The sequence below is a fragment of the Protopterus annectens genome, chromosome 7.part0 (assembly GCF_019279795.1).
Source record: "Protopterus annectens isolate FY-2018-M chromosome 7.part0, PAN1.0, whole genome shotgun sequence".
NCBI classification, from domain to species: Eukaryota; Metazoa; Chordata; order Ceratodontiformes; family Protopteridae; genus Protopterus; species Protopterus annectens.
In genome coordinates, this window is record NC_056739.1 from 552,858,381 (window position 1) to 552,871,468 (window position 13,088).

Sequence of the window (13,088 nt, forward strand, 5' to 3'; positions counted from 1 at the left end):
CTGTGGAAGGGTCTTGTAGTTGTGCTGGGAGAACAGAAGAGGAACTTGAGGTAGGATCCATGGTGGTGAGTGTGGCGGGCTCTTTCGGAGAGGATACCAGTGCTGTCGTGGCCAGTCTGGAGCAATGAGAATCATTTGTGGCCTCTCTGCTCTGGTTTTTAATAGGACTTTGGTCAGTAGAGGTAGAGGCGGGAAGGCATAGACTGTCAATGTTGTCCAATTGAAAGAGAGTGCGTCCACTTTCCAGGCCTGTGGATGATAGGTCATTGAGCAGAATTTCTTCAACTAGTAATTTCTGTGGGTAGCAAATAGGTATAGGTCTGGCTGCCCCCATGTCCGAGTCATCTTTGAGAAGACTTGAGGATGCAACTTCCATTCGTGTGGGTCTGTCATATTTCTGCTTAAGTTGTCTGCTAGTGTGTTTTCCTTTCCTGGCAGGAATTGTGCCTGTAGTTGAACTTGTAGATCCAGTGCTGTGTTCCACAGGGTCATAGCTTGCCTGCACAGAGGGTATGAATGTGTCCCCCCCTGTTTGTTTATGTACCACATGACTGTGGTGTTGTCTGTCCTTATTAATAGCTGGCCTGGATGCAGCAGGTCTTTGAAGGTCGTAAGAGCATTTTGCACAGCTAGCATCTCCTTTTGGTTGATGTGTAGGTGCATTTCTTTTTGGGACCATTTTCCCTGAATGCACTGATCTGCCATGTGTGCTCCCCAGGCGTGGTCTGAGGCGTCTGTTGTGATGATTTGAGTTGCTTGTGGTATATAGAAAGGGAGACCTAAGTTTCTTTGGCATGCTTGAGCCCACCACAAAAATTCCTTTTAAAGGCATGGAATGAGTGGTATAATTGTTTCCAAGCTGTGGCTGTGTTGAGACCATTAGTTTTTTTAGGTACCATTGTAGTTTCCTCATATGCAGCTTTGCAAATGGTATTAGTAGGATGCAAGATGCCATGAATCCCAGAGCCTGCAGGATTTTCCTTGCAGTTAGCCTGGTTAAAGTTGCCATTTGGTTGAAGTATTGAGACAGTTGCCCTTGTCTGGCGTGAGGTAGGTCATCTGGGTCGTTGTATTTAAGCTGGCACCCAGGAAAATTATCTTTTGAGAAGGTATTAGTTTTGATTTCTTTTTGTTTACTGTGTACCCCAGGCAGTTTAACAGTTTTATTACAAATGCCAGATGCTGCAGTAGAATGTCCTTGCTGTCCGCTTGGATCAGGCAGTCATCCAGATATGGGTAGATTTGTATTCCTCGTTGTCTGCAGAAGGCAATTACTGATGCCAGGCATTTTGTAAACACTCTGGGCGCAGTAGATAAACCAAAGGGCAATGCAGAGAATCGGTAATGGGTTGAACCTGCAAGAAATCTGAGGTATCTTCTGCAATCTTGTCTGATAGGGACATGCAGGTATGCCTCCTTGAGGTCCAACGTTACCAGCCAAGACTCCTTGCCCAGCATGGGAAGAAGCTGTAATGTGAGCATCTTGAATTTTGGTACCTCTAGATATGTGTTTAGAATAGATAGGTCTAAGATGGGTCTCCAATCTTTGCCCTTCCTTGGTACCAGAAATAGTCTTGAATAAAAAACTTGACCTTGTTCTTTTGCAGGTACCTCTTGAATTGCTTTCATATCCATGAAAGCGGAAATTTGTCTTTGTGCCTCTGCCCATTGATTTTGTGGCAGGTTTGGCATGACTCTTATTTTTGGAAGGGTGTGAAAGTGGAACCTGTAGCCTCTTGTCTATAATATCCAGAATCCATTTGTCCTTTGTAACAATGTGCCAGTTTTTTGAAAATACGGCCACTTTTCCTCCCAAAGGTGCTGCCATTATAGCTTTGTTTGGCAGGCATAGAGGAAAGTCATTGTGTCTGTTTTCTAAAAGACTGTGGTCTATCTTCTCCGCCTCTTGGGGCTGGTGCTTGCCACTGTCTAGCTCTGTAAGATCCTTGAGGTTGTCCTCTACCCCTTGGGCATCTGTATCTACCCCTTTGGGGTCTGTCCGTGGCTGGAAAGGACCAATTTTTTGAAGGCCAGTTTCTGCTGAAGCGTGGAGGCTGCACCTGCAAGAAATCTTTAACTGTTTGCATAGATTTTGCTTTTTCCTCCATTTTCTTTAGTACCTCCTCAGCTTTAACACCAAACAATACATCTTTTTGTTCTGGTGCATAAAATAACTTTGCTTTGACATGATCTGGTAAGGTTTGCTCTTTGAGCCAAGCTTGTCTACTTATGACAGACCCCGTGACAGCAGCTCTACACGAGGCCTCTAGAGAATCAAAACCACACTGCACGGTATGTTTCCCCACTTGTTCTGCTCCATGCAAAAAATCCTGCAACTTTTTCAAATTTGGTTGTTCTGTTTGTGTCATTTTGCTTTTTAGCTGAGCTAGCAAGAACTGTTGGTACTTTAACATATGAAAGTGACAATTTAATGCCCTCATGGTTAAGGTGGCTGATGTATACACCTTTTTCCCCCACATTTCTAATGCTCTGGAATCTCTCTCTGAAGGTAAAGGGTTTTTAGCAGTAGAGGCCTTAATCCCCTTGGGACCCTGTGAAATTGCTTCTGGGTCAGCAGTATGGCTTTTATAAAGGAACTGGTGAGAATCAGGAACCCGGTAACATCTGTCTGGTTTAACAGGGGCTGGAGGTAAAGAGTCTGGATTAAGACTGGCTTCTGTGTACACATCATCCAAAATATCTAAGACAGGAGGAATAGCCAGGGGCCTATGCTGGGGAAGCAGTAGAAATTCCCTGAGCCTTTTCTTGGAATCTGAGTAATCTTGGCCTTCCCAGTGGAAGTGCTCTCTTAATGTATGTAGGGTTTCCCCAAAAGAGTAGTCCTCCGGGGGGAGACCGAGGGAATAGACTCCTCAGCATCAGAGTCTTCAAATGGGGAATAGGTGTAATCCTGGTCCTCAGAATGGTCTGAGGTAATAGAAGCCTGGTCTGAGGAAGGGTAGTCTTCCTCCATCCTGGGTCTTTTGTCTGAGGGGGGTTGAGAACCCCTGATGAGAGTAATCAAATCCTCAGCCATTTTAAGCATCTGTTTTTTAGGCATGGGACCTTGAGAGGAGGTATGAGGACCCTGTTTATTAACTTTTATTGGAGCTTTAGATTTAGTGAACGATTTAATAGAGGTGGAAGGCCTGAAAACGCCTTCAGAAATGGCAGGCCTCGCTAAATTTTCAGTTTCCCCGCCAAGAGTGGCGTCGGTATCTGCAGTGGGAATGGAGACAGAGGAACCTGCTGCCTCGGGTACTGAAATCGCCGGTAAAATAGTTTCATCGGTAGTCAGGGGCTGCATAGGCGCCTCGCTGAGAACCGTAGAACCGGTAGCTGGCCTAAGCGAGATCTCAGTACTCGGTGTAGGCCTCGGATGTCTGTCCTTATCCTTGCGTTTTTTGCCTAAAACTGGCGTCAGAATATCCGACGACATGATATAATTAAATTTTTTGCCAAAATAATGAAGGGCAAACTCCGCCTGGCGCTTAATAGTGCGCTCGTTAAACCTAGCACAAAAATGGCAAGCAGAGACGTCGTGGTCAGGCCCAAAGCAAGGTATACAGTAAGAGTGGAAATCCTTATGCAGTATTTGCTTCCCACAAGTAATGCAATTATTAACTGTCTGACATCAGTCTGAGGCAAGAAAAGTTTCCCCAACGGGGTACTTGGCTTTAAAGACAACTTCGGGTGAAATACTGTTTGTAAATCTCAGGAGCTGGCCGACCGGCACTTGCGAACTGCTTCTGCTTCGGGCACCGCGCGGCAAGAAAGACTGAAGAAAATGGCGTCGGCTGCCTCTTTTATACCCCTGCCGCACTGATGTCAGGGAAGAAGCGACGACAACCGACGCCGGACCTAGACTTTGGAATTCGGCCGACCGAGGACCCGCCTGACGGCAGGATAACCCAAGTGTGATGACTGCAGCTGTATGCACGATGAACATCCCCCTGTTCAGCACATTGCTGTGTGCTACCCTTAAGGTTTCTGCCACAGCTGGAGAAGGTCTTATCTTTCTCTTTGGATGCTATCTTAATCTCAAAGGTAGCTTCTCCTAATTAGCCCACTTTGTTGTCTATTTACTTTGACAAATGAGTTATCAGTTTTGTGGGAATTACCCTTCCTGATTTTTACCATTTTGTTTTCCTTTTGTTGTATATCCTGTTTAATTTGGGATGCCACCAAGGTGACTTCTGGGGCCAGTCCTGGGCTTACTTTGGGTTGGCAGAGCAGCCTTTCTGCAGTCACGGACATGGGTATTCAGAGTTTCAGAGCAATTCAATGTAGGCTGCTGAGAGTTCTTGGGTTTTGAAGGGGCAATGGATTTTGACAAACCATCACTTACAAGTAATTTTACTTTGGAATAGTTCCTAAGTGTTACTGGTTTTAATGGGATTATGGAACAGATTTTGACTGAGACAGCTTTATGGTCAGGCCTTACATGGGAGGATGAGACACTGGGGGAGAGTGCAGCATTGTCCCTTATTTGTGAGGTCCAGTATGCTGGGGCCTCTAGTGGGCGCATTCACTATTTGGTCAAGGGTATTTGCATTTCCGAAGTCTAGAAATCTTTATGGTTGTAGACTTGAAGCTATCTAGAATTCCCAGTCTATACGGTGGTAATTAAAGTCTCCCTTGAGTAGGGTATTAGGTTGGATGCCAAGTGTCTCCAGTAGGTCCAGTGAGTTTCTTGGGAGACGGAGGGTGGTCTACAGCTGGATAGGATATGATTCTAGATTTTGTCTATGGTCATCTGCAGAGAAACTCCAGCACATCATCCTGTTTGACCACCCTACAGGTATGGCTTGTTATTGATCTATATTGAGACGTCTCCATCATTAGCCCTTGTATGTGCAGTACTGGTCTAAAGTGTGGAAAGCACTGAAACCTTGCACTGCCAGTGTACTCCCTGCTATTTTAAACCACATCTCGATAACTGCACAGATCTCTATATTAGAGTGTGAGGAGAGATTAGAGGGAGTGTAGCTTTTTATTCAGGCTTCTAGCATTGAGCAGTAACACCTTAACACACACAATCCCCTTCTACCTATAGGAAAGTAGCATGTGTTAAGCTGTAGGTTCATATCCTCCGCTAAATACTACTAACCCATGTAAGCTCCTAAGCCGAACTATTCACTGAAAAAAAAAAAGGGAAAAAGCAAATGTCACAAAACACATGACACAGGGGAAGGAATATTTCTAAAATATATTTGCAATGTACAATACAAGCATAGAAACAGAAAAGTACCTTTGCAGATAGGAGGTGAACCGCTCCAACTTCCTGACTTGGTACAGTAAATAGTCGCATTTCCAATAAGGTGAAAGTTTTTTTTACATTTATAGGTGGCAACAGATGCAACTGTTATATCTCCTGAGCCCCAATCAACTGTCCCATCTGCTATTTCTGGGGGGGCGTCGCATATTACAGCTGAAAGACAAAAATGATGATTGCACTGAATTTTTTGGACTTCATTCTGTGGCACAAGAGCATGCTACATGATATATACTTAATATTTTCTAACTCTACCAGACATACTAAACAGCATTCCTACCAATAAATACTTTCAATTGCATCAGATGTAAACACAGTATAGTTTAGCTTAACTGCTTTTTAAGATATTCAAGTTTCTCGTACCTTTACAGATATATACAGTCTACTTACAGACACCAATGTGCAGGAGTGCTTGCATGTATAATGCCCCCTTTTCCCTATTTTTACAGACGAGATTGCAAAATTCACTTCAACAGTGACAACCTTCTAGACCCAATGTTAACACCAGCAGGTGGCTAATGCTGCAGTGGGTGATCTTTCATACCATACATGCACACTCATCTCTATTCCCCAATGTTTTAGAATGTGAGGAAATCAGAGCACCGGGATAAAGCCCACAAGATCACAGGGAGTATACGCAGGCTGCATATAGAAGGTACCACAGAAGAGAATCAAACCTGTTAAATTTGGTCGGCTTCTTTGAAACAGTCACCAATGCCATAGACGAGGGGAAGACAGTGCACATAGCCTACCTTAACCTGGCCAAGGCCTTCAATACTATTCCCCACTCAGGTATAATAGATAAACTCTCTCAGCTAGGCATCAATCCATATGTTACCAGATGGGTAGCAAACTGGCTCACCAATAGAACCCACTCAGTCAAAACAGGGGAAGCCACCTCAAGTAGTAGACCCATAACAAGCAATGTACCCCCAGAGATCAGTCTTGAGGCCTCTGCTGTTTGGGATGTACTTCTCAGAGGTGCAGGTCAAATCTAGTGGGCTATGGCTGACCAAGTTTGCAGATGACTGCAAGCTGGGCACTGTCATCAATTCCCCTAGTGATGTGGCATCCTCCAACAGGATCTCTCTCAGACAAATGACTAGTACCAGAAACATGGCTTCAAACTGAATGCCAAAAAATGCATCATCATCCCTTCTGGGGAAAATGACGTCCCCACAAATTATCACACTGATAAGGCGGCACTAAGCATGCAATCAATCGTGACGGACTTGGGAACCCATGTTGATAGCAAACTGAATTTTGACCACATTTTCCTCCGTTGTACGGAAATCTTTCTACATGACCCACCTCATTAGTAAAGGTATCTCATCCACGGACAAGGTAGTCATAACATCCCTGTAATCCACGGACAAGGTAGTCATAACATCCCTGTATTCTTCCTTTATAAGACTGATTACTGAATACAATGCCCCTTTCAGCATGTATCTCACAAAGCACATACATCAGCTGGACAGACCACAGAGATTACTCATCCAGGGCCCTAAACATCTACCCTACACAGATATGCTAAAAGCCTTATCCTGTCCCTCTACTCGGTCTCCTACAAATTCCTCAGAGGTGACCTCCGTCTGGCATACAAAGAAATCTCAGACCCCACCCTGATGGGACTGCTGCATATCCGCAAGTCAAGCTCCACTTGAGTAACCCACACACACAAAGCCTCAACCTGGTCTGACATCAATAGGACGTGTTGGCGGGAGAGATTTTGTCCCAGAGACTCCCCCTTCTGTGGAACAGATTCCTTTCTCCATGTAAAGCAGAGTATCTCATTAAACCTTTTTAAGCACTACCTGGATAACTGGATGGGGAACAGAAAATATACTGCTGGGATTCCACCTATGTCCCTGCTGGACAGTGGCATAGGGTGCTGACTTGTGGGAACGTGGGCTAAATTCTTGGCTAGGCTTATAAGGGCCTCAGGGCCAATAGCCTAATAAGTTCCTATGATCCAGAGAACCTCTTGTTATGAGGTGAAAACAGTACATATCGTGCCCCCCCCCCCCCACACACACACACACACACACATCAGATAGAGCTTTTCTCCTTGGGTCTCCACTGAAAATGGGCTACTAACCCAATTAACAAATGTCATATATATAATGTTACTTACTAATACATATTAAAATTACTGTTTACATATATGGCTATATCAATCTATGAGAAAAGACAACTGCATCTCTGATTTACACACCTAATCACTTTCTTGTTAACAGTTGCATGCCACTGTATCTACAGCTTTTCTCCCTAGAAAGTCACTTAGAGAGAGTCTTAAGCCCATTTAATATATGAAACATACACATGCATAAAGCACCAAATTAAATGAGAATGGAGTAACAATACAATCCAACCATTGTACACTTCACAATGTCTAAACCTGAAAACCCAAATAACTAACTAAATTTTGTGTACAAGTTTAAATTCAAGCAAACACAAAATCTTAGAAATGCTTAATTTTCCTTAAGTGGTATATAAAAGAAAGTAAATTAGAAATATCTGTAAAACTGGTAATTTACTAATGAAATACATTTTACTAATGCACAACTCAAACAGCAGCATGCATAACTTAAATCACATAGAACTGAGTGGGGGATACTTAACTATGTAACAATGTCAGTATGCTACAGGTTATTTTGTGCACAGGCTGGAGATCAAGTTACACCTGACGTCTTTTAATACCAGTTACAAAAAACAGCTACATTTCCATGCCAATCTCAGACCATAAAACCAACTGCTGCCGAACAGTAAAATCACCTGGAAAGACGACAGAAGTACAAAGAGACTTTTACTTCCAGACACAAGTATCGCCCCTTACCTTATAACAGAGCTTCATCTGCCAGCAACAGGAAGTACATCTGGTACAAAAGAATATGGCACTGTGTAAAAAGTAGTGCTACCCCATTCAACTTTCCTCTAAAAACACTTTTTAGACAAAAGCTTAGAAAAAGTTACTTACTCTATCCAAACAGTGAGGAGAGCTATGTTGTTGGTGCTTGGCTATTCACTTTAGGTCCAGATGGGGTGCCTTCTATGAAGTGTGTGGTGTTTTATCAGTATTTCCAGTTCCCTCCTCCATTCCAGACAAGCAGATAGGTGAAAACATAGTTGTACAAGTTGCATTTCCACCAACAGATGTTCAGATTTTCTCAGTGCTGCATAAGTAGCCTTTGGCTACATGGGTTGTATCCTACGTAGGATAAAACATCCACCCAGTTTTGTAAAAGCTCTAGCTGCCTCTCACACCCACACACACTTTTGACTGCTGAATGGCTAGTCCCTTGGACGAAATCAGTAGTCACTGCTGACAATTTTAGGACATTTTTCCCCCATTAGAAAGAGCTTATTCATCCTAAACCTCTAAAAGATATTAACAGAAAGCAATAACTTTACATATCAACAACTACATTCAGAAGTAGGAGGTGTAGGATAGGTGCAGCTGGCACTGCAGTGAGAAATTAAAACATCTACTTTTAACCCATGTGCATTTTACACAACTGTACTAGGTTCATCACTCTCACTGCTGCAGAAGCCTTTAGCTATATGGGTTGATTACAAAAGCATATTGTCTAGGAAGAGGAAAAATAAGGATCATGAGTACTTGGTGAATAGTCCTAGCAAAGTCAGTCTTGGACCTGGAAAAAGAATCCCCTTGGCAACGATTTGTAAAACTATGCATGAAAGACCATGATACCATTTCTACAATGCTTTGAGTCCACACCTTTCCAGTGCACCACTGCAAAAACAAGTGTAAAAGAATGTCCCTTCATACTCCCAGGAACAGATTTGCCATGGTGGGAAAAAGCAATAGTGGAAGACAACAATCTCAAAATAATTCATTTTGACATGAGTTGTCCTTTGATGCTTCATAAGAAGAAAAGAAAAAAAAAACAAAACTGATAATCTTTTCTGAAGTACTTGGTTCTGTCAAGATAGCACCCAAGCTGCCTATCCATGTTTTGAGGATCTGCAGATAACACTGGGAGATTGATGGCTTGATTCAGATTAAACTCAAACACTGGACATAAATGATGGATTTGTTCTTAATGTGACCCTATCTCGGTGGAAGACCATAGAGTTCCCTAACCATGAGAGCTTGCAAATCCGATGCTCTTCTTGCAGAGGTCATAACAATAAGTATTACTGTCTACCACGTGATGTACCTTAAAACAGCCTTATGACTCAGCTATTTCAGCACACTGATAAGATCTCAAGGAAAAGCCACCCATTTTCTAGGTTGCCTCAGATGCAAAACCCACTTCAGAAGCTGTTTTACCAGCAACAGAAATAAAAAGGAGGATCCATGGGTAGACATGCTGAAATGGCTGCTTGACTAACCATGATGTAGGAATTAGAAAGGTCAGAGGATAGCAATTCTCTCAAATACTTAAGAGCCAGTGGTACAGAATTCCCGATAGGGTCCTGGTTATGGGCAAGGCACCAAATAAAATATCTTCTTCCACTTCCCAATATAAGATTTTTCTAGTAGCAGGCGTTCGTCACTCCTTTAGTACTTGTTGCAATCCTCATAAATGAGGTGTCCAAAAGGTATCAACATGGGGTAATCCAGCCAGTTATTTGTCTGACAATGTGCAAGTAGGTCCAATCTGTAAGGAAGCTTGTGTTAACTGCCCTTGCCCAATACCATAAGGGAGAACCAATGTTGCTTGGCCCAAAATGGGGGTCACCAAAAATGACTTCTGTAAAGTCCTTGGAAATGAGATTGCATCTGTTTTCCAGGCTTGCCTGCAAGGAGTCCTGGTACTGAATTTGTTTAGTTGTCCTTTTTCAGAGAAAACAGTTTACTTGTCCCCCACAACTGGCTGGACTTGGGGAAGACCGCTTTGTTCACTTTCCATTTGTGAGGGTCTGTCCTGGTCATGGTCAGCTCATCTACCACTACATTTTGCTCTGACACAATGCAAGATGCTTGGAAGGTTAAACCATATAAAACCAAGAACTGTAGCTAAACAATTGTTTGTGCTACGGAGTTACCAATAAGTGTTCGATCACCTCGAAAACGGTACGTTAGTCCAGCTGGGAATCGCAGCTTCACCTCCGATAAAAATTGGCTCCACTCCTTCACAAAAGCATATCCACAATGCCAGAGTGAATTTGATTCAGAGCATATGCAATTGCATGGGTAGAGTGACTCATACAAAAGGGTAATATCGCTTTAATTTACAGAATGTAATTGTTTGAATTTGTTGATTTTGGCGTCAAAAAAGTAATTTAAAGGGACTTGATAACAGATATAGTGTTCTGAAGAAGCCCATATGTTATGGGTGAAAGCGCTTAACCGTTATTTAGTTGTGGCGTTTGGCTTTTGTAATTTTTAAGTATTATTTTCACTCTGGCGTTGTGGATATGCTTTTGTGAAGGAGTGGAGCCAATTTTTATTGGAGGTAAAGCTGCGATTCTCAGCTGGACTAACGTACCATTTTCGAGGTGATCGAGCACTTATTGGCAACTCCGTAGCACAAACAAAAGGTTAAACCATACTTAAGAGCTGCCCCCCAAGCCATCACGACTAGCCTGCACAGAAAGCAAAACGTGACGTGTTCCTTCCCTTTTATGGATCACCATAGTGTCGTGTAATCATATGCGGGTTCTGAATAAATATATAAATGATGAGATATTCTGGCATGGATCATAGCCAACATCTCTTTGAAATCTGAAGAGTTCCACAGGCCTTGCACATTTTTACCTCCACAAAAACTGCTCCCCAAGTAAAATATGAGGCCATCTTTAGATAAAGATGAATTTGAGACCGAGAACAGGGGAGACCAAGACTTTGAACCATTTGGTGAATTGGAACTTTCAGATGAGAATGTTGGGTCTATGTGTTTTTTTAAAGCTATACAATTTTTTCTTGTGTGTAACCTGGCTAGAGGAACCATGAATCCATTAACCATAAGATCCTGAGATACCCGCTTGCCACACAGACTGACTGGAGAAGTTCAGGAAAGTTTCCAGATAAAAATCCACCTTTTCTTGGGCAAGAAAAGCCTCTTACTGAAAAGTATCTAGAAGACAGCCAAGAAATACAATCTTATGTGATGGAATCGAGGATGATTTCTGAATATTTTTCTGGAACACCACATTGTTTAGGAGAGAACAGCTCCATTTTAAGGACAACTCTGCCATCCTGGAAAAGATTCTGCAAAGAAAAGTTGTCTAAATAATAAAATATATGAATGTCTTACAATAAACCATCAGACACTAAACACTTCTTGTAAACACTCTGAGATGTAAATAACACTGACTATGGCAAAGAACCGAGTGTAAGCCAGACAAAGAACCAAATGTGAGCCAGACATAGAAAATGAAAAAAATTCTTGAAGCCCGTGGCTACAGGGATGTGATGAGCATCCTTCAGATCTAATGCTGCCATAAAAATCAAGATGGATTGCTGGTAACACACTAAGAAGGGTCAACAATTTTGAGTCTTGGTACTTTCACAATCAGGTTAAGAAGCCACGAAATCTAGCCATGAAAGCTATTTCTTTCTAAGCAGAAACATTCCGGAGTCGAGGCCTTTTCCCCCTTTAATCTAAAGGTTTTGGTTCAATGGCTCCTAGGGTCAACTGTTTAAGAACCTGAGGAAAAAAACGTTTGGTTTTGAAGAATTTTTTTATGATGGTTTCCCTAATTGGGGGTGGGGGTGGGATGTGGATGTCTAGGCCGATTTTCTCGTTTGTCAGATCTGACCACAAGCTATTGACCACTCAGGGGCGATCTCTGCCTAACATACAAAGTTATGTCAAACCCAGAGCTGTTGGACAAAAGCTGCCCTCTCCAAAGCAAAAAAACACAGCATCTACGGGACCGGAGGGTGTCCCAGGCCTGTGTCTTACACGAGCTCCAAGAAGAACTGAACCCTCACATTAAGTCACTGTTCAAACTTAGCCTTACTACAGGATATGTACCCAAAGAATGGCGTACAGCTACAGTTGTCCCACTCCACAAAGGTGGTGCCACAACAGACCCCGGAAACTATCGCCCCATAAGCCTGTCTAGTCTGGTCTGTAAAGCTATGGAGCGTATTATCATGGAACTCAAACAAAAACATTGGGAGCCTCTAGACACTGGACCCTACCCAATTTGGCTTTAAGGGCAGATCTTGCCTCTTAAACCTAGTTGATTTCTTTGAAACAGTTACCAAAGCCATAGATGAGGGCAAGGTAGTCCACACAGCCTACCTGGACCTCGCAAAAGCCTTTGACACAATACCCCACTTGGGTATCATAAATAAGCTTACCAGCTTAAATATCAACCCCTATATCACAAGATGGGTTGCAAACTGGCTCAGAGATAGAACCCACATGGTCAGAATCGCAGGTGCCATGTCAGAATCCAAAACAGTTATAAGTGGCGTCCCACAGGGCTCAGTTCTGGGACCTCTCTTGTTCGGTATATACTTCTCTGAGGTTCAGGCTAACACAGGGGGATTATGGCTGACAAAGTTTGCAGATGACTGCAAACTGGGGGCCATAATCGAATCTCCAGCTGACACAAGCATCCTCCAAAAGGGTCTCACAGAGACGGATGCTTGGTGCCAGAGCCACGGCCTCAAGCTAAATGCTAAAAAGTGCATAGTCATCCCCTTTGGGAAAAACAAGGTGCCCACAAATTACCACATAGGTGGTAATCCATTAAGTATGGAAGAAGTAATTAGAGATTTGGGGACCAACGTAGATCGTAATCTCTCCTTTGATAATCACGTTGCCAAAGTGGTTAGAAAGACCTTCTATATAGCCCACCTTATCATGAAAGGGTTCGCTTCTAGATCAAG

The 13,088-nt window shown here is 42.9% G+C and overlaps 1 protein-coding gene across 1 annotated transcript in view; it reads right to left on the reverse strand.

The window, feature by feature from the left end:
- Window positions 1-13,088, reverse strand: part of LOC122806591 (C4b-binding protein alpha chain-like) — a gene marked incomplete in the record, with an annotated part of 1,299,259 nt that overhangs the window by 1,067,747 nt on the left and 218,424 nt on the right. The window contains 1 exon segment of the mRNA XM_044077140.1: window positions 5,252-5,431. Within this exon segment, the coding sequence (XP_043933075.1) occupies window positions 5,252-5,431 (180 nt within the window).